General features: G+C 41.5%; 1 protein-coding gene across 1 annotated transcript in view; it reads right to left on the bottom strand.

The window, feature by feature from the left end:
• Window positions 1-2281: 2281 nt before the first annotated feature.
• The window catches only part of RAPGEF2 (Rap guanine nucleotide exchange factor 2), a 321965-nt gene continuing 304307 nt past the window's right edge, over window positions 2282-19939 (bottom strand). Inside the window, exons 24-28 of the mRNA XM_050945499.1 lie at window positions 18686-18838; window positions 11371-11596; window positions 8833-9392; window positions 5100-5405; window positions 2282-4247 (exon numbers count right to left, since the gene is read on the bottom strand). Of these exons, the coding sequence (XP_050801456.1) occupies window positions 4222-4247; window positions 5100-5405; window positions 8833-9392; window positions 11371-11596; window positions 18686-18838 (1271 nt within the window). The 3' untranslated portion in view covers window positions 2282-4221. The remainder of the gene's footprint in view (window positions 4248-5099; window positions 5406-8832; window positions 9393-11370; window positions 11597-18685; window positions 18839-19939) is intronic.

Genomic DNA, 19939 nt, shown 5'->3' with positions numbered 1-19939 from the left:
CCAGGGCTCTGGGACTCCCAGCTGAGGAAAAAACTAAGCTATACTATATAAAATTAACTATGCTAAATATTAAAAATTATTTACAGGCTGGTAAGAAAGAAGCTGGACCCAGAGGATTCCAACTCAGACCATGTGGCGGCAAGAAGGAACTGGCGAGGGGTCAGCCTGGACCGCCTATTATACCTCTGATCTGGAGCACGAGGAGGACAACAGCACATGGGAGGGGCCAGTGGACCTTGCTTGCTAAGCATCTCCAGACTCAGGCACCTGCATATCCACATGTGGAATACACACAGGGACCAACACTCAAAGAAGAATAATATTTATTTGTATTGCAGTAGCCCCTGAGAGCCCCAAATCAAAATTGGGGCCCCGCTGTGCTAGGCACTGTACAAACATACAACAGATATTCCCTGCCTCAAAGAGTTTACAATCTAATATTTTTTCTCTCTAGTGAAATATGGTTTATCTTGCCACTTCAACCCACGCTCTGTGCAAACAAACATACCATAGAGTAAATTCATCTTATTATTAGTTTGCCTTTATAAGAATTAGCTGTTCATCGGAGCTTCTGATTCTGTTGAAGCCAACTGATTTCTTGATTGCTATAACCAAAAGCCATCCCTACTGAACTCAGCAACAGTTGCAGGTCAAATTTACATACCTATTACTTTTTTCTGATGGTTTCTTCCTAACAGTTGTCCTAGAGCCACCGAACAGAAGAAAGGGAAGGGATAAAGTAGAGGGCAGTGGATCCGTATAATACAGCAGTATGACAAACATGGAGCAAAATGACACACTTGCAAGTGAATCACACACAGGGGCGGCTCTAGCTTTTTTGCTGCCCCGAGCACGGCAGTCAGGCAGCCTTTGGCGGCTTGCCTGTGGGAGGTCCCCAGTCCCACGGATTCGGTGGCATGCTTGCGGGACGTCCGCCTGTCCCGCAGCTTTGGCGTACCCACCGTCAAATTGCAGCCAAATCTGCGGGACCGGCGGACCTCCTGCAGGCAAGCCGCTGAAGGCTGCCTGACTACCACCCTTGCAGGGACTGGCAGGGAGCCCCCTGCGGCTTGCTGCCCCAGGCACGTGCTTGGAGCACTGGTGCCTGGGGCCGACGCTGATCACACACATCACCACACCAACTGGGGGAAAATCATTGTCATTCAAAAAATCTGTCATGATTAGTATTCCCTAAGAACCACTGTTCGCAGGAGAAATATTTATGAAGTATTGAATATAAAAGAAATGTTTATTCCATTTCTGTTAATGTCATAAGAAAAGTTATTGCTGTGATAGCCCTGATCTGACTTGTTGAAATTCATCCAGAGGCATGAGCCACAGATTAACATGGATTAGTTACTGCAAAAACAACAAAAATATCACCTCCCCTCAAAAATCCAATCCTATTTAAAATTTACCGGGCCTTGAAGTGGCACATATTCCAGAGATGAAAAGTAACTGAAATCATCACTTGACTCTTACATGTCCAGTGTTCTTTTATGAAAACAGGTACTATACATATTATTAGAGCTTGAGTTTGGGGTGTTTTTTAGGGTCATATTATGAAAGGTTATAGAGAAAATCCAAACCATTCTGTGCTCTTTTCTCTAAAGCAGTAACTTTCATTTGGAAATAATACTTTACTTATTTTTTTTTTTAAATACAAGCCAAATATAACCAATGGATAGGCTAAGAAAAGATGTTTTAAACCAGTCTCCTGTACCCAATTACAAGGAGCTTGAGTTCACAACGCCCACAAAAGAACAAACACTTGTGACATTATATAGATTACAGCATCTGGCTTTTGTTAAAAGGAACACTCTCAGGTACTTTTCATTACATGCAATAGTTTCAAGTTTCTAAGTAGGTAACATCTTTCCACACTTCTCCTCACCCCAAATTTTGCAAATATGGATTCATTGCCCCCGAGTCTTATGGAGTCCCAAGCCAACATGGCCCTCCTTATTTACCTTGCTTGTCTGTGTATCAACAGCAATGATGTCAGCACAATCCTTGTCTCTCTGATGCCTCTGCTGGCCATTTTGATTTAGTAATGGACATACTAATTTATTGGCAACAACACAGTGGGTTTAAAAAATCTCCACTTCAGTTTTGTACCTATTACTTGATAGCATTCCTTTAATATTCATGTACAGCGAAGTAAATTATTTTCAAAATTGAATTTGCTCAAATATGATGAACCTGTAAAATGTGTAAGAATCAATATGGACTGCATTAATGTTATATTTATTTATTTTTCAGCTTCATACAAATCAGATGTAGAAGCATAAACATAGTACATTTCTACCATTTTCAACAAAAATATAACCAATATGTACAATTATTGTATTAAAAATACAAAAGGGATACAGACTCCACCAATGTCTTTCTAAAAGACATACAGGTACAAGTAGTATCAAAAGTATGAGGAAATCACCAGTTAATTGTACATTCTGCACTTGACATCACAGAGTGAACTGAGATTAGCAGTCCTATGGTCTACAGTTACTTAATGCTTATATAATATTTGTGCAACTTGTGATAGAGCTAGGTTTCTGTCTTTCTATATGCACATGAGGTCAATAGCCTATATAATAAAACTGGCAAATAATGCATATTACATGTAAAATTACAAATTCATAATCGACAATGTGATATATAAGCAAATAGACAAAAGCCATGATTACAAGAGAGAGAATAATTAAATAAAGCACTGACATTGTTTGATACAGTGAAAAAACACTGCAATTTGATTTTTAAAGTTGAAGATATTTACGTTTATCTACTGATCAATATGATCAGCTGAGTTCAATGAAAAAAAAACAAAAAACCAAGACCAGCAGTTCCTCACATTTGAGTACTACTTGGATTGGCAGCCTTCACTTTTCCGGAGTCTGTGCAAAAACAACACAAAAATAGAGGGGAAGGATCATTTCAGTCATTATAGGGTTAATAGCAGCTGTGAGCAGGTGGTTGCTACACATTGGCCTTTTCTACACATGCAGTGTTCCATAAAGCCATTAACAATTGTGACTATTTCTGCACTGCAAAGGCTCGCGTGTCTAAATGTGTTTTTTCATAATTTAAAGGCTTGTTTATTCCCTAATGCCAAGTCAATAGAGAGAGATTATTAGAACAGAAATAACAGCTGACATTAGCTGTGACATCCCAAATTGCCTTCACTGCAATGTTATCCAGTTCATTTTTCTCTTAAAGTAACTAACTTTCTAACTTTAGTAAGACAAAAAAATAATTTAAAGGTGGGGTTTACCATCTGTCTCATTTGAATAGGACTTAAAAACAAACAAACAAACAAAAAAACTATGCCATCCTGTATTTCACAAGGCACAGGTATACAAATTGTATGGTACAAACTATACAAGTTGTCCTGTTTTCCCCCATTAGATAGTTGCAAGCATTTAGCACTGCATTGGTGCTAGACCCATTTCAAAATACTATCCTATGATTTACAAACTTTCTAAGACTCCAGGGTGGGGCATTTTAAGAGTGGAGCTAGGTGGTCAATGAAAGGCTGTATCCTAAAACCCTTTCTGCCTTCCATTCGGCCCTGCTCAGCCATATCAGTTTTGTTTTTAGAAGCCCAGGCTGGCAACCCTACTAAAAAGTCTGAAATAATACTGTAATTATTATGCAGGTGTAACATTTGCTTTCTGAACACAACAACATACAGCACTGTAACAAAGGCATTGTAAACAAGCAAACAAGCACTGTATACTTGAAGGATTTCAATGTGTTTTTCTCTTTGTATGTTAAAGGCTCAATGTCGTTTGACAACTAGCATATCTCATTATCCCAATGAGATAAAGTGCTAGGATTATGATTAAAATCTAAAAGGAAGATTTCAAAACCCTTCCAGGCATTGGGAAATGCAGCCAGAGTTAAGGATGTGATGATCTTGGAATTTGGAATGATACTGTGTGATGTGGCAGACAGCGACAGTGGTAGCTTGGAGATTGCTGCACTGTGCATTTCAAGCAACACAGTTTGAAAAGTGCCAGGGCGATTTCTTCACAGTATTTCACATGCAAGGGGAAAGGGGGGAGGAATGGGGGAGAAGAAGCCCCATGCTGCTTTAAGGCAGGGAAGGAGGCAAATAGGTCTACCATCCTTTAATTATAGTTCCAAGGCTCCTATACTAGGGACGTCTTCTTGTGCTCTCCTTTAAGGTGGCTCACTCTGGATCCAGAAAAGCCCCAATTCTTAGACGGCAGAGACTTGTTCATCTTCTGCAAACAATAGGATGGGGGGAAAATAAATTTTAATCAGTTTAAAACTAGATTGTTATTGAATGAAATAAATTTGCTCTGTTCACACATATTCCATTCCTCTGTAAAAATTAAGCATATATTTATTTGCTACAGGTAATTATTTTTCCCTCCCCTTTTCCCTTAAGGTAAAATAATCTCAAAATCATAAATTCAGAGCATGCTTTGTTATTTTAAATGAAGCAAGCCAGCTTTAACTATAGAATCATCAAGATTGTATTTCTTTGGAAGTGTATTTCCAAAGGAAGTAAGACATAGAAGCATCTTATCTGTGTGGGCTTGGCTTTTCCTCCTCCTGGAAAGCACAACATTCAACCAGAGACTGCTAAATCTCTAATAGCTTAGTGAGGTATCCTGTGGTTGGCCCTGGTTGTAGTTGTCCACAAACCACTTCATTTTCAAATGTTTTTATTTAAATTAAAACTTCTGAAGCCTAAGTGGCTTGTAATAGTGTTCACTGGCCGAAATGTCAAAACATCTGTGGGCAAATTCATAAATCTCTCAAAGTCACATGAAAATTTGTAACAAAAAAAAAATTAATGAAGCTTGAAATATTTCCTTGGTATCCTCAGCTGCAGAGCTCAACTGAATAAAGACTGCACAAAACTTCTAATTCAACATTTTAAAAATAAATTAAGACTCTCTGGCATAAAACAGTAAAGTTAGAAACAAAAAGGTAAAAAAAACCCTAAAAAAAAAGATAGGTGGAAAAACAATTAAATTTAGAGCCAGAATTTCCAATGCATGTGAAAATGCTCATGGACTGTTTAAATCTAGCCCTTAATTAATGTTTTCAAAGCATTAGAAATTTACCATCCTCCTCTGTGGAAAACCCTTGAGACTGATAGTGAGCAAGACGTGGATCTGACTCATTTGGTTTGTGCCACTGAGGTTTGTTCACAGGCCTGCTAGCTGAGTGACCTTGTGATTGCTGCTGCAAAGTTGAAGTCCCATGGGTCTCACATGTCCGTGCTACCATCCTAGACCTCTGAAGTGCTACGTTGTAATCCGGAGGTTTTCTAGTTGGATGGGAAACTCCTTCCGCAAAGTCTGCAATAGGTATTCCTACATAACCAGGGGGAGTTGGAGGTGGTTCTCGATATCGACCTTCTTTTCGTGCTGCAGAAAAATAATACACTACCATAAGAGACAGTAACTTGGGAAAATATGTTCAAAACATAATTTGAGCAATGAGAAAGAAAGAAATATATCAACCAAATCGAGATCTGATCCATATACAACAGGTTAAGATTAAATATTATACAGGTATCAACATTATCACCTTAAAAACAGAAATCATGTAAGAAACACTTTTGGTAAAACACAGTATATACAGCATGACTGTGTTTTCAACATGCAGGCAATGGTTATATACTTGGCTAAGCCTCTCTTAGTACAGGACAAAATATCTTACTGTCCATTAAACTGTACATGCAATAGAATTATGCAAATTAAGTGACATTTCCACTAAAACCCCGAATCTGCAAGAACTTATATAAGTCAATACAATTACCCATTGAAGTCAAAGGGACTGCTCACACCACATGAAATAAAGCACATAGGTCTCTGCAGGTCAGGACCTAATATACTATACTCTGAAGCTTTAAAATACTGTCAGTCAAGAAAAAAAGGTAACACTCACAAATTCAAACAACTTAAGTCCTATCATCTCATTTAAAAAATATGTAGACTTCCCAGATGAAGGAGCAATGGTAGATATTCAGTTGTGAACCAAAGTGCCTGAGTTTGGAAAAATTCCCTCTGCTTATTCAGTTTTACGCTAGCTTCTTATTAACATGTCTTTCAGGCCGCAGAAGTTTCTATACCTGCCCCACAGGTATTAGAAATGCAAATCAAATACTGTGACAAGTAGTTTAAAAACTGGGAAATTAAGAAATTGAAAAAAATTTCAGAGGTTAAAAAACCTATAGATATGAAAACTCTAGTCAGGGAGTTTGGAGAGTCTTAACATCTCTTTAGAGTAACAGTTTTCGTTAGGTGCATGTTAATTAAGATCTCAAGAAAATCCTTTCTAGTCAGTCATGACATGGGACAAGAAAAATTAACAATGGGAAAAATCTGCATTTCTCATTTAGGGTCTTCCACTGATTTTCTGTCTTTTACTGTATTAATTCTATCCTTCAAATTCCTCCCTAAAACACACTTCTACCATTAAACTTTTAAAAAATGATGACTAATTATTGTTTGCAGTGTTGTTGTATCAGTGTTGGTCCCAGGATACTATTGGTCAATTTCCTAACGTCTGTAGATAGTTTAACTCCTTTGGGAAAGGACAGCATCACATGTTTGTACAGGAGTGGTCAAATTGTCAACACAGAGGACAACGGAAAATGCACATATACTGAAAAAGAACTTTTAGTCCTCTGGTGGAGAAGAACAGCAGCAGAGTATGAACTACTATAGTATGGTGGTTTTGAGTCTACATTTAGAAAGATTTCACAAGGGCACTAAAGTGGTCACTTTGACTCTTAATTATGATCTTTTAAATTACGGTGTTGACACTAAAAACATAGAAATATTAATAAACATGTAGCCAATGCATTCATCTAGTGTGACAGAACAGATCTGTTAAACCTTCCTATTTATTTGAAAGGACGATGCATAAAGACTGTTTCTTTCTTTCTTGTAGTTGAGAGGGTGCTGAATCTCATGGAAAAAGCTCCCTTAGATTTATATAGTGTGAAATTCACCATGTTAAACAAGGAATCTATTAATGTAACTTGTGCTGATGGGACCTAACAATATTATAAATAGGAAGAAAAATGATTCTACCATAGGCACTAATCTCTAACATAAGGCCAACTGTATTGAACAACTGTGTTTGAATAGTGGCTCTTTTCCAAATGCAATCTAGGCAGAGGGAGTGTGGAAAAAATTTTAAAGAGGTTTTAGGGGTTTCTGAAACAGATTGGTATCCGAAAATCTCAAATATAATTCTCTTTCTACCAACATTAAACTATTCGCTACTCTCTCCTCTGGCTTCTGTTACCATCAATTTCATGTGTTTGTCTCTTCCCTTCCCTCCTTCTCTTCTTTTTTCTCACTCTTGAAAATACAAACCATTTTGTTTTCTCTTAACCTCTTTCCTCACTTCCCTGTTAGTCACTCAAATCAACTCTGATGTGCTGCCACTAAACTAGCAGGTTGTTCTCACTTCACTCTACCCACATTTGTCTCCTTGTTTTCTTTCGCTTTGACCCCACTCACTTCTTCCACCCCAGGATTATATCAGTGCTCCTGTTCCCGATCACAGCGCTTCATCAATTGCATAGGACCAATATAGAGTTAAACTGATATGACCATGGGAAGATGAATTATGCTGCTTCTGTGGGGAAGAGCTGTGCAATGATAATAATAATGCAGAAGCAAGCATCCATTGATGCTGAATTGGATGGAAATGAAATGACTGGAACTTTCAGGCTTCTCTTATATTTCTGAAATCTTTATAAACTATATTTTTTTAGACATAGGCCTCCTAGTGGCATGGTGGATGTTTGCTGCCTTGCTCAAGAGCAGAGCCTGGAAGCACATTTGTCAAGCCTGTCATTCCACATGCTAATAGAAACTACATGATGTGAGTGGTACTAGAGATAGGCCTCAACCAAAACATCTGCTCTTCTTCATCCTTTAAGGAAATTCAGATCTGCAGATGAAACTTTGGGGGCTGGGCCAACTGCTAAGTAATATAGTTTGTTTCTGAATGGAAATGATGTTTACCATTATGCCCTAACTACACTGTCATGTTGGCAGACCACATAGTTCTCACACAGTGCCATATATTCCTTCAGGATGAGGATAGATTGAAACGGGGGAGAGTTTTGAGGGAATAAAATGGCTACAGAAAACAGTGGCCTCAGATTGGCCAAATCCATCTTGCACAGGTAAAGGGGTAAATATTTGGATGAAAATTCAACCCAGAAAAAAAATAATTTTAAAAAGTAACCTCACTTCCTTTAGCAAAAGGTCTCTCCTAGTGTTCCAGGTCCTTGATTTCCTAGGCACCAAGGCAGACATCTTCAAACAAGGGTATCTGAAGTCAGACATCTAAATCTGTATTTAGGCACTAAGAGTGACCCAATTTTCAGAGGTGATGAACATCCACAACTACCACTGAAGTCACAAGGACTTGTAGAGTAGAATATTGAGAGTCATGTCACATTTAATGAGATCCCTGCATATAGACTTCAGTGCCTTACTTCAGTCACCCAAGCTTGAAAGTGGTGACCTAAATACATTAGCATATCAAAATACCAACCACCAACAGTTGAGCTGAATTCTTGATTTTATGGCACTTGGGGAGGAAGTACAAGAGGCCACATAACTCACGAATGAGTATCTACATTACAAAGCAATGCTTTTCTCAGCAGCAAACACACAACTGAAGGGCAAAATTTGAGAGAAACTACAAATTGACTGTGCTTTTTGCTTTAAAAACAAATCAGATTAAAGCAAAATACTTATATAGTAAATTCACATCTATAGGTAAATGAACAGGATACTTCACGGTAAACAAAATATAACTTACCAATAAGCCCCTTTGCACTACTTGATGATACAGTTATATGAGAGGACATGGGAGCTGGCTTTGACTCCTCTGCTGTTACAGATGTTATGCTACTGGTTTCAGCTTCAATTGAAACATCCTTCCCACCCCGCCGCTTTATGGTACCTGTATCACCTTCTGAGTCCTCTCCCCAGTAGCCTGTTGAGGATGCCCAGCTTGCTCTGGACTGTGCTTGATCAAGGCCCTCCCTACCTTGACTCTGCCTGCCATATTTTGTGCCATGATCGGGGAACATCATCTGGTCCATATGACTGCCTGAGGCCCATAATCCTGCCCCATCGCCTGAACTATCGAAATGAACATGTCCAAAAGGAAGAGTCTCCCAGCTTCTCTGGTGTTGTATTGTCTGTATGTTGTCATGAGAACCGCTTGAGCAAGAAGTCCAGCTGCCACGGCCACTGTCTGCGGCATCAAGTGAAGTGCGATCCCCCTGATCCTGTGAGAGCTCTTCTGTACTGGGAGAAGAAAGCACAGTTGCTCCAGCATACAGGCCTCTGTTCTCTGACAGTGGTGCATATGAACTAGATGTAAAAGATAGAAAGAAAGGAAGAGAAATTTTACAATTATATCATAAGTGATAATCAGCAAATCAGAACTGTGAAGCATTCATTGCTTAAAATCCAAGAGAATTTGACAGCTAATGAAAAACACAGTTGATAAAAGTATCATCTATAGCATAGCTTTCCTATATCCAAAGTTTAATGTAATTCAGGGGTTGGAAACATATGGCATGTGCGCCAAAGACAGCACATGAGCCAATTTTTAATGGCACGCTGCTGCCTGCCAGGGTCCCGGCCACCGGCTCCGCTCAGCCCTCTGGCATTGGGGGCAGAACCCAGGAGTCCAGAGCCCTAGTCTCCGTCTGCCTCCCATCCCCTCGAACAACTACAGCCCAGATGGAAACCTAGGAATCCAGAGTTCTCGCTCCCAGAACTCCTCACCCAAGCGTCAGACACCACCCCTTCAGGAGCTCAGGAGCCCCAACTCCCACTCAGCTCCCCGCCCTCCCCTCCCCACACCCCCACGCCTCTGCCCTGATTCCTGCACTCCCCTCACACACTCAGCCCTCTGCCCTGACCGTGGCACCCCCCCAAATCCCCAGCCCTCTGCCCTGACCCCTGCACCCTCAGCCCCCTGCTCTGACCCCTGCACCCCCCACTACCCCAGCCCTGACTCCAGCACTCCCACACATACACCCCCGCCACATCCTATACCCTGACCCTTGCATCCCCCTCACATGCCCCCAGTCCTCTGCCCTGACTCCTGCACCCTCCTCACACCCCCTAGCCAACTTTTGCACCCCCACACAGAGCACCAAATGGGAACTCCTTCACTGTCCCCCCATTCCCACCTGCATCCCTCACACCAAATGGGAGCTGCGCAGGTAAGCATTCCAAACCCAAATCTTCTGCCTCAACCCTAAGACCCCTCCCTCATTCTAGCTCCTGGCCATACCCTACACCCCAACTCCCAGCCTGCTCCTGACCCCCAGCCCACTGCTCAGTGCACTCCCACCCTCAGTTCAGTGCAGAGAGAGAGAAAGAGAATGGGCTCGAACCAGGGGGAAGGAAGGTACCCACTTTATGTGGGCAGGGCCGGAACCTCAGACCGACAGTGAGCTGAGCCGCTCAGCCCACTGCTGGTCTGGGGTCCCGGTCGCCGGCCCTGCTCAGCCCGCTGCTGGTCTGGGGTTCTGGCTGCCAGCTGCTTGCCAGCCGGGGTCCCAGCTGCCGGTCCCACTCAGCCTGCTGCCGGCCTAGGTGAACGGAACCCCAGGCCGGCAGCGGGCTAAGCGGGCCAGTGGCGTAATATCAGTATTTTAATTTAATTTTAAATGAAGCTTCTTAAACATTTTGAAAACTTTGTTTACTTTACATATGACAATAGTTTAGTTACATAATATAGACAGAGAGAGACCTTCTAAAAAACAGTAAAATATATTACTGGCATGTGAAACCTTAAATTACCGTGAATAAATGAAGACTCAGCACACCACTTCTGAAAGGCTGCCGACCCCTGATGTAATTGGTACTAACTAATGACTTGGTCAATTTTGAGTACAGGGCATTCTTTCGGTAAGGCTATCTTTGACAACAAAGCACTTCAGCAGTTACTAAAAAGGTATTGATGAAAATGTGACATACTTTGGGATTCAGTTGAAAGGTTCCCCCCCATCTGTAAAATAAGGATAATACTGTACTTAAAACACTTCTTGTCACAACACTAGCCTGCCACAGGAGTGAGGATCACCTGTAGCATTTATGAATGCTCTAAAGGTAAAGAGCAGGTGCACATAGTTACTGACACTGCTGTAGACATTAGAACAATGTGGGATTGGGTATATTTTCTCATCTGAACGTAAAGTATTATAAAAACAGAGGTAATATAGAAGTGGTAATCTGGAAGGAGAGAGTGGAATTCTCTCACAGAAGGGAGAAAATTTCTACAACAGATGCAGAAGAGAGTTTTTTTAAAAAACGTAAATATATACAATCCTACCCTAAGCTGTATTGATCTGGTTCAATCATGGCTCTTCTATCAATTCTCCCCACACCAAGATTAGTCTCCACAATGCTGACAGAATGCCTCTGTCTCCTCTCATCATGCAGTGACACTGGCATGGAGTCAAATGAAGAATTGCTGACAATACTAGATCTGGAAGAAATTTCGCTGTGACCAGAATCTGAAAAGTTATCCACGGTGCCACTGGGAGCCAAAGTATAACCTGCATAAGGACCAGAATAACATTAAATAGACATTCTAAATTTACAACCAAAAGACTTCTTGAAGAAAAGTTCAAGCATTAGCATAGATATTCAATATCAGTACTATTGGAGCAAATACAATTATGGATACATTTCATTAAGAAGAGCCATACTGTATGCAACAAAAATATGCAACAAGACCATCAGTCAAATGGGGCTGTTTTATTTCTGAATGTAGGTTTAAAGATCAGTGGCAACATGAAATATTTGTATTTAGAAAAGTCTGATCTCTTCTTTACAAAACTACTGCCAAATTTATCACTTCCTGGTGTTTTTGGATCTCTAGAATTATATTAAAACATTTCCCTTTGTAGGACATAACACCCAATCTTGCAGTATTGTTTATGTCTATGTATGTTAACACAGACTAGGGGGAGCTTGGAACATAGGAACTGCCATGATGGATGAGGCCAGTGGCCTATGTAGTCCAGGATCATGTTTTCAACAGTGAGCCATACAGGAAAGGTGCAAAATACCTTATAGTGTTACCCTCTGTCCCTAGAGAAAGTTCCTTTCTAACCTCCAATAGTTAAAGTTTGCTTTTAGTCCTGAAGTATGAGGAATTACATTCCTTCCAAACCTTTAAGTATTTGCTATAACAACTCTGGACATACATGTTATGTATATAAATATCTTACCATTTTTCAATTCTGCTATGCTTTTGGCCTCAGTTATACCTGCAACTCATTCCACAAGCTAGTTGTGAAAAATTATTTCCTTTTACCAGTTTTGAATTTACCAGCTTTCAAGTTCATATTATGAAATGAGGTGAGCAGAAGATCCTGATCTACCCTCTCTTTTAAAAATTATTTTTTATCCTATCCCTTCTTATTCATCTCCTTTGTCAGGTAGTCAATCTTAATCTTTTCAATATCTCTTCATATGAGAGTTTTTCCATTCTCTTAATCATTCCCCTCACCTTACCAAAGGTTCTCAAACAGGGGATCGTGAGGTTATTACATGGGGGGGGGTCGCAAAATGTCAACCTCCACCCCAAACCCTGCTTTGCCTCCAGTTTTTATAATGGTATTAAATTTATATTAAAAAGTGTTTTTAATTTAAAGGGGGTTACACTCAGAGGCTATGTGAAAGGGGTCACCAGTAAAAATGTTTGAGAGCCACTGCTCTAAACCCCCTTCCATAATTCTTCCAAAACCTTTTTGGAGGTGGGGTGACCAGAACTAAACACACTATTTTAGATGAGGATTTTACACTGAGTTAGATATCATTAAAGTATTTTCCTTTTTCTCCATTCCATCTCTTGGTCCCATTCTAACATTTGGTTTACTTTCTTCACCACTGCCTGTATTTCTTTTGGACAAAATAAGTCAAAACAAAGCAAGTGTTTGGGAAACACCACCATTTAAAAATGTTATTGGAGATTTCTGTTGTTTGATGACAGAAGGTAAACAATTGTTGAACACCTAATTCTGCAGTTCCAATTCCAATGTATATGTATGTGTACAGTATAGAGAAGGCAAATTAAGAACTTCTGCTCTCTATCTTATATTGCAATGAAATTAAGCATTTGACAACATTTGGAAAAATTAAACAGTGGCAAATTCAAAACTGATAATAGGAAATACTTTCTCACACAGTGTGAGACTCATTCCCACATGAAGTTACTGAGGCCAAGAAAGTAGCAAGAATTAAAAAGGGATTTGACATTTATTGTCTAACAGAATATCCAGAGTTACAATAACTAAATGATAACAGAAATTTTGGATGGAATATTAAGTCTCATACTTCAGAGTTTAAGCCAATCTCTAACAGAGATCAGGATGAAACCTATGTGAGGGAGCAGATTATTTCATATGTACTTACTGCTGGTTTCTTAAAGGTGCCTCTGATGCTTCCAGTACTGGCCTCTGACAGAGACAGAATACTGGATCACATGGACCTTAGGCCTGATAGTATGGCAATTCCTACATTCCTATGTACCATTCATCTGACCTTCACTGTCTAATTTATCCAAACAGGTTTCCCGTGTAAGTTCTGCTTATGTGAGGGGCTACAAGAGTCATTCCCTCTAAGACAAAGCCATTTACTTTAACATGTTCTCTCATTTTGTCTCCACATTTTGAACAAATAGAGTCAAGAATACTTCGGCACTGGGCCATTTGCATGATAGCATAGAAAACAGCAGAATTCACACTTTGCATGTAGATGATCGATCACCTTGCAAATATGGGCCTTGATTATAGCGCTGCACGTAAGATCTGTCAGCTAAACCTGAGCTGGCCATCTAATCCTTTGTTTTCAGGCAATTAACATTTTCTAGGCTATGGCTAACACTAGACATCTTACAGCAGTGCAGCTGCACTGATGCAAGCTCTCTAGTGCAGATGATCTAAAGCTGATGGAAGAGAGCTCTCCCGTTGACTTAATTAATCTACCCCCAACAAGTGGCTGTAGTTATGTTGGCGGGAGAAGCTCTCCCTCGGACATAGTGCTGTCCACATGAGCGCTTAGGTCAATGTAACTTGTGTTGCTCAAAAGGGTGGCTTAGGGCTTGGCTACACTTGAGAGTTACAGCGCTGGTGGTAGCTTTACAGCGCTGTAACTTACTCCCTGTTCACACTGGCAAGGCACATACAGCGCTGGTTGTACTCCACACGGACGAGAGGAATAAAGACAACAGTGCTGGTGCTGCAGCGTTGGAGCGCCAGTGTAAACAGCGATTAATCTTACTACGCTGTAGCTGACCTCCGGAATTTTCCCATAATGCTTTTAACTAAAGAACTCTCTTTGGGCTTGGCTACACTAGAGAGTTGCAGCACTGGTGAGGGGGTTACAGCGCTGCAACTCAGGATGTGGCCACACTTGCAAAGCACAGCCAGCGCTGCAACTCCCTGGTTGCAGCGCTGGCTGTACTCCTGGTCTGCCTCGGGTGTAGCGATTCCAGCGCTGGTGATGCAGCGCTGGTCAGCAAGTGTGGACACCACCAGCGCTTTTTATTGGCCTTCGGGGTATAAGGAGGTATCCCAGAATTCCTGTCCACAACAAACCAGAAGAATGGCTGAACTCCGATCTCCCCGTAGCTACGCTAAAAAACAAACACAGCTGCTCTTTGCTCCAGCGAGCGAGCCAGCGAAGGCAGGAGAGTTGCTTTGGAATGTTCAAAGCTGTTTGCTTGAGGAGAGAGGGGGAAGGGGTAATGTTGAGCAACTGTTTATGTGGTCTGACAGCTATTTAGGAGTGCATAATTAGCATTTAGTGAATAAGAGACAGGTGGGGGAGAGGTCAAAACTTTTAAAATGATTGAAGGTAGGCACTGTGTATCTTCCAGTCCTTAGAACTTGCAAGGCAGGGAGCTGAGAACAGTGTCAGCTCCAAAAATCCACTCTCTCTGTCTCCCCCACGCTGCCTGTCACACTCGACCCCACCCCCCTCTTTTGAAAAGCACGTTGCAGCCACTTGAATGCTGGGATAGCTGCCCACAATGCACCACTCCCAACAGCGCTGAAAGTGCTGCAAATGTGGCCACACTGCAGCGCTGGTAGCTGTCAGTGTGGCCACACTGCAGCGCTGGCCCTACACAGCTGTACGAACACAGCTGTAACTACCAGCGCTGCAGAACTGTAAGTGTAGCCATGGCCTTTGTTTTGTTGTGATGCCTCTCTTTGTTTTTTTGTGAACTCCGGGCTCCCGGAGCTGCTTATCTAAAAAACAAACACAGCAATTGTTTGCTCGAGCAGAGGCAGGCAGAGAATGTCCACAGCTAATGTTTGCTTGAGGAGAGAAACAGCACGGGGGAGAGGGAATCCGTTGGAGCAGCTGCTTATCTGGTCTGAAGGCTATTTGCATTTAAGAGTGAATGAAGAGGGGTGGAGGAAGTGGTCGGAATTTGCAAGGCAGTAAGCTGACATAGTGTCGGCTCCAAAAATCCACTCACTCTCTCTCCCCCACGTTCCCCCTCACCCCCCTCTTTTGAAAAGCATGTTGCAGCCACTTGAACACTGGGATAGCTGCCCACAATGCACCACTCCCAACAGCGCTGCAAATGCTGCAAATGTGGCCACACTGCAGCGCTGGTAGCTGTCAGTGTGGCCACACAGCAGCGCTTTCCCTACACAGCTGTATGAAGACAGCTGTAACTCCCAGCGCTGTACAGCTGCAAGTGTAGCCAAACCCTTACTCACACCCCTGAACGACACAAGTTATACTGACATAAGTGGTAGTGTACACATAGGGTATGGCTACACTTGAAATTTCAAAGCGCTGCCACGGCAGCGCTTTCAAGTGTGAGTGTGGTTGGAGCGCCAGCGCTGGGAGAGAGCTCTCCCAGCGCTGCACGTAAACCACATCCCTTACGGGTGTAGCTTGCAGCGCTGGGAGCCGCGCTCCCAACGCTGCGGCACTGATTACACTGAGGCTTTGCAGCGCTGTATCATGCAGTGCTCAGGGGGGTGTTTTTTCACACCCCTGAGCGTGAAAGTTCCAGCACTGTAAAGCGCCAGTGTAGCCAAGCCCAGAGTCTTAGAAAGTTTATCCTAAAAGCAGTTCTTTAGGAAGGTAAATTATTAAAATGTAATTTTGTGATGAATGCCCTATCAGCTATTATTTTTATTACAAAATATTTGTATTACTGTAATGATCAGGATCCCTAGTCATTGTGCAAGGTGCTGTACAAAAAGAATTTAAAAGATAGGTTAGAGGCCATTCAACAACATACTTTTGTATGTAAGCATGCAATTATAATTTTTAGTTTGAAAATCACCATTAAGCTTCAAAGAGATTTCAGTGGAGCTATGCAGTTCATACAAACTGAGGATTTCTCCCTAACTCTGTCAGATCTGATTAAAGTTAAGAGAGAAAGCACATTAGTTCATGGTGCCACTAAATCATGGAAATACTTTGAAGTTTAGAACCATTTTCACAGATTGCTTTACCAAATACACAGTACTACATTTCCTCTTCATTTATCTGATCCTGATTCCTTTTTCAATAAATGCACTGGCCTTGACAGAATGTGATCAAATTCATATAAATTCACACCTTGCTAAAGTCTACAAGATAAAGTTATGCTGAGATCTTACAAAGACTTGAGTTGATCATCAAAGGATTTTCTGCATAAGATCCTCCTCTATCTCACCCCTAAAAAAGCTCACTTCAGCAGTGCTTTTGGATATGTAGTTGTACTTTTGAAGGACAGACCCCTCATCCTTTTTAAAAACATTAGCCAATTGCATGTGTGATCTTTTTCCTTCTGGTTTTGTAAGCCCCACCTATCCTACGGGTCTGTGGTGCACTGTTATTCTTGTTAATGTTCTCACTTTCAAGAGAAGAGGAGGAACTGATTAGATCTGACTGTCTGGTGCCATAAAATCTCAGCTGATTGCCACTGCCACCTAACAGTAGGATGAGAATAGAGTTTAGATATCCATTTGCCAGACACAGGAGAGAGTGACACCCAGATGAAATGCATACAAGTTTCAATTTCTCAGCATCACAGTGCAATTTGGTGGGAGTTATTACTACAGTGAAATCTAGAACTGTCCAAGCTCTATCTCAAGTCTGAGCTCTTACTCTGTGGGTCTCAACTCTGATACAGATTTTTTTAATACAACTTTCTCTCATGCAGCCATTAAAATTGATTTCTATGTTATTCTGAAAAGGAAAGGAGGAGAAAATGACCTTGAGATTACCTGCTATAGGAATATGTTATTTCATTTCTATAGTGACATTTTTTTTCTGCACTTGATCTTTTTTCTCTTAATTAACAACCAGAGCCAGTACAATGAAAAAGGAAACAGGACAGAAATTCATCAGGAGTCTTAAATCATCTTGTTTAAATTCATTTGCAGTTTTGGCCAGTCACACTGGACAGTAATCTCTACCAGTATATTTTAAGATAATTAATAGAAACTAACTCAGTCAAGAAAGCCTCATTGTGCAAAGCCATGTGTCAAACTTCCACCTTGATTCTTGGGATGACTAAGGTGTTCACGTATAGGAAATGTAATGCTTTACTGATCTGAGCCTTTAACACTCCATGGAAAATCCTGTAATCTTGCATCAGTCCCTCTCCATCCAGCACAATTGCACAGTAGGTAGGCATGATTTTAACCTAGTAATTCCTTTAGAAATCAGCATTGGTTTGGTTATTATACCCAGTGATGCTCCAAGGTGCCACTATGAGCTCTGAACTTCTGCCCATGTATGCTGCCTTTGGTAGGAGGCAACTGAAGGAGATATGTTTTTCTCTGAAGTAGCAGTAAGGAGAGTTGCTTAGTGTGATGGCTCCAGGATACTCTAAACTAGTGGTCCCCAACCTTTTCGTCTGGCAGGTGTCAGATGAAGGACCACTGCGGTGGTGGAGCACCAGCCGAAATGTCGTCGAATTGTCGATGACAAGTGGCGTCACCGAGAGGCGTCCCCGCCGAAATTTGGGGGTGACGCCTCTCGATGACATCACTTGTTGGTGACAAGCGTCGTCATCGAGAGGCGTCCCCACCGAAATGCTGATTAAATTCAGCGGCATTTCAGCAGGTGCTCTCCCGGGGTCCAGGACGCGGGCGCATTAAGATGCCCCCACGGGCGCCATGGTGCCTGCGGCCACCGTGCTGGGGACCACTGCTCTAAACTCATCTTCCTGTGTTTTGATAACAGTATGGCTCCCAAAGCATCCACTTGGGCATCACTACTCCACTTCCCTGCCAATCCTCATGTGGCAGCATAAGTAGGGAAAGATATCACCCTTACGGCTTATCCAGACACACAGGTAGCATGCAGCAAACTGTGGTGTAAATCTACAATGCGTTAGTCTGCTGTGCACTAAATGTCAATGTGGACCATGCCACCACACAATGAAAGGGCATTTTGACTTATTCTGCTTTGAGACGCAAGTAGATCAGTGTGCACTAGTGAACTTTTAGTTTGGTAGCAGAATCCACGTGAACAGTTAGTGTGCTGTAGATTTACATCCCAGCTTGCTGTGCATTAATTGTTCATCTAGACAAGCCATTAGTCTCCAATATCCCCTCACAGTTATTTCTAAAGCCTACAGGTTTCAGGAAAAGGAAGGGAAAGTGTTGCACATATTATACCTTTCCTTGGAGAGGTGTGTGGTGATGTGGGAGGAGAAGACAACTGTGAAGATGCATTTGATATTGTGTCTTCAGCTTGTTTCTTGTGACGGTCCAAACTTCCTTCTTCAGACAATGAAAGAATTTTTTTTAAAGCTTGTGGGGAGTTAATGCCTTTAAGGAAAAATGAATGAATGAATGTATTAAGCTGGAAATATATACACTTGTTAATTTTACAATGCATTATAGGGACCCTGTAAAGATAAAATATTTATCTTCCTTGATTTACTAATACCACTTTGAGTGAACTCATCCTCACAGGAAACCTGCACAACACTTTCAAAAAACAAGCCTGGGAGCTTAAATTCATAACTTCACTAGACACTAAAAATCATGGACTGAATAGACACACTTGATTTATGGCTTATTACAGCTATCTACAACTCACTAACAACGCTTCCAGCTGCTTCCCTCCCAGTCCCTCCCCGCTTTCCTTTCCTCCCTATCACTTGAAGGGTGTTAACAGGCCACTTCACCTTGAATGATCCCTTGAAACATGTGTTAACTATTTATGCTAAACGATTTGTTCCACCTTGTATTCAGCTGTGCCACGCTGAGTATGTCTACGTCTACACTTGCATTTTTGTTGGTAAAACTTATGTCACACAGGGATATGCAAAAACACACTCCTGACCAGCATAAGTTACAAAGACGTAAGCATTGGTGTGGACAGCGCTATGTTGGTGGGAGACGCTCTCCCGATGATGTAATTACCGCTGCTCGTTGGGAGTGGTTTAATTATGCTGATGGGAGACCTCTCTTTCATGGGCATAGAGTGTATACATAAACATTACAGCGGCACAGCTGTGCCGCTGTAAGGTCTCTAGTGTAGACATAGCCTAAGTTTCCCAGACCTGAAGAAGAGCTCTGTGTAGCTCAAAAGCTTGTCTCTCTCACCCACAGAAGTTGGTCCAATAAAAAAATAAATAAAAATTACCTAGCCCACCTCATCTCTCTAATACCACTTTTAATAATCTAAAATAAAAATAAACAATTTACTCCTATTTACGGTATGCTGTTTATTTCTGTATTTTACTCAGCTTTGACAATGAAACTGGACCACTCTGTTTTAGATTCCAGTTCACATCTACTAGCAAAATATTGCGTGTGTGCGTTTCCACCTGTTCATCGAAAAGATCTCCTGTAACTTGTGTTCCAAAATATTTTCTCTGCAGATCTATCACCTGAGAGATGCGTGTGATGAGTCCTGGAGAA

The sequence above is a fragment of the Gopherus flavomarginatus genome, chromosome 3 (assembly GCF_025201925.1).
Source record: "Gopherus flavomarginatus isolate rGopFla2 chromosome 3, rGopFla2.mat.asm, whole genome shotgun sequence".
Classification (NCBI taxonomy): domain Eukaryota; kingdom Metazoa; phylum Chordata; order Testudines; family Testudinidae; genus Gopherus; species Gopherus flavomarginatus.
This window is presented reverse-complemented; position numbering and strand designations above follow the sequence as displayed.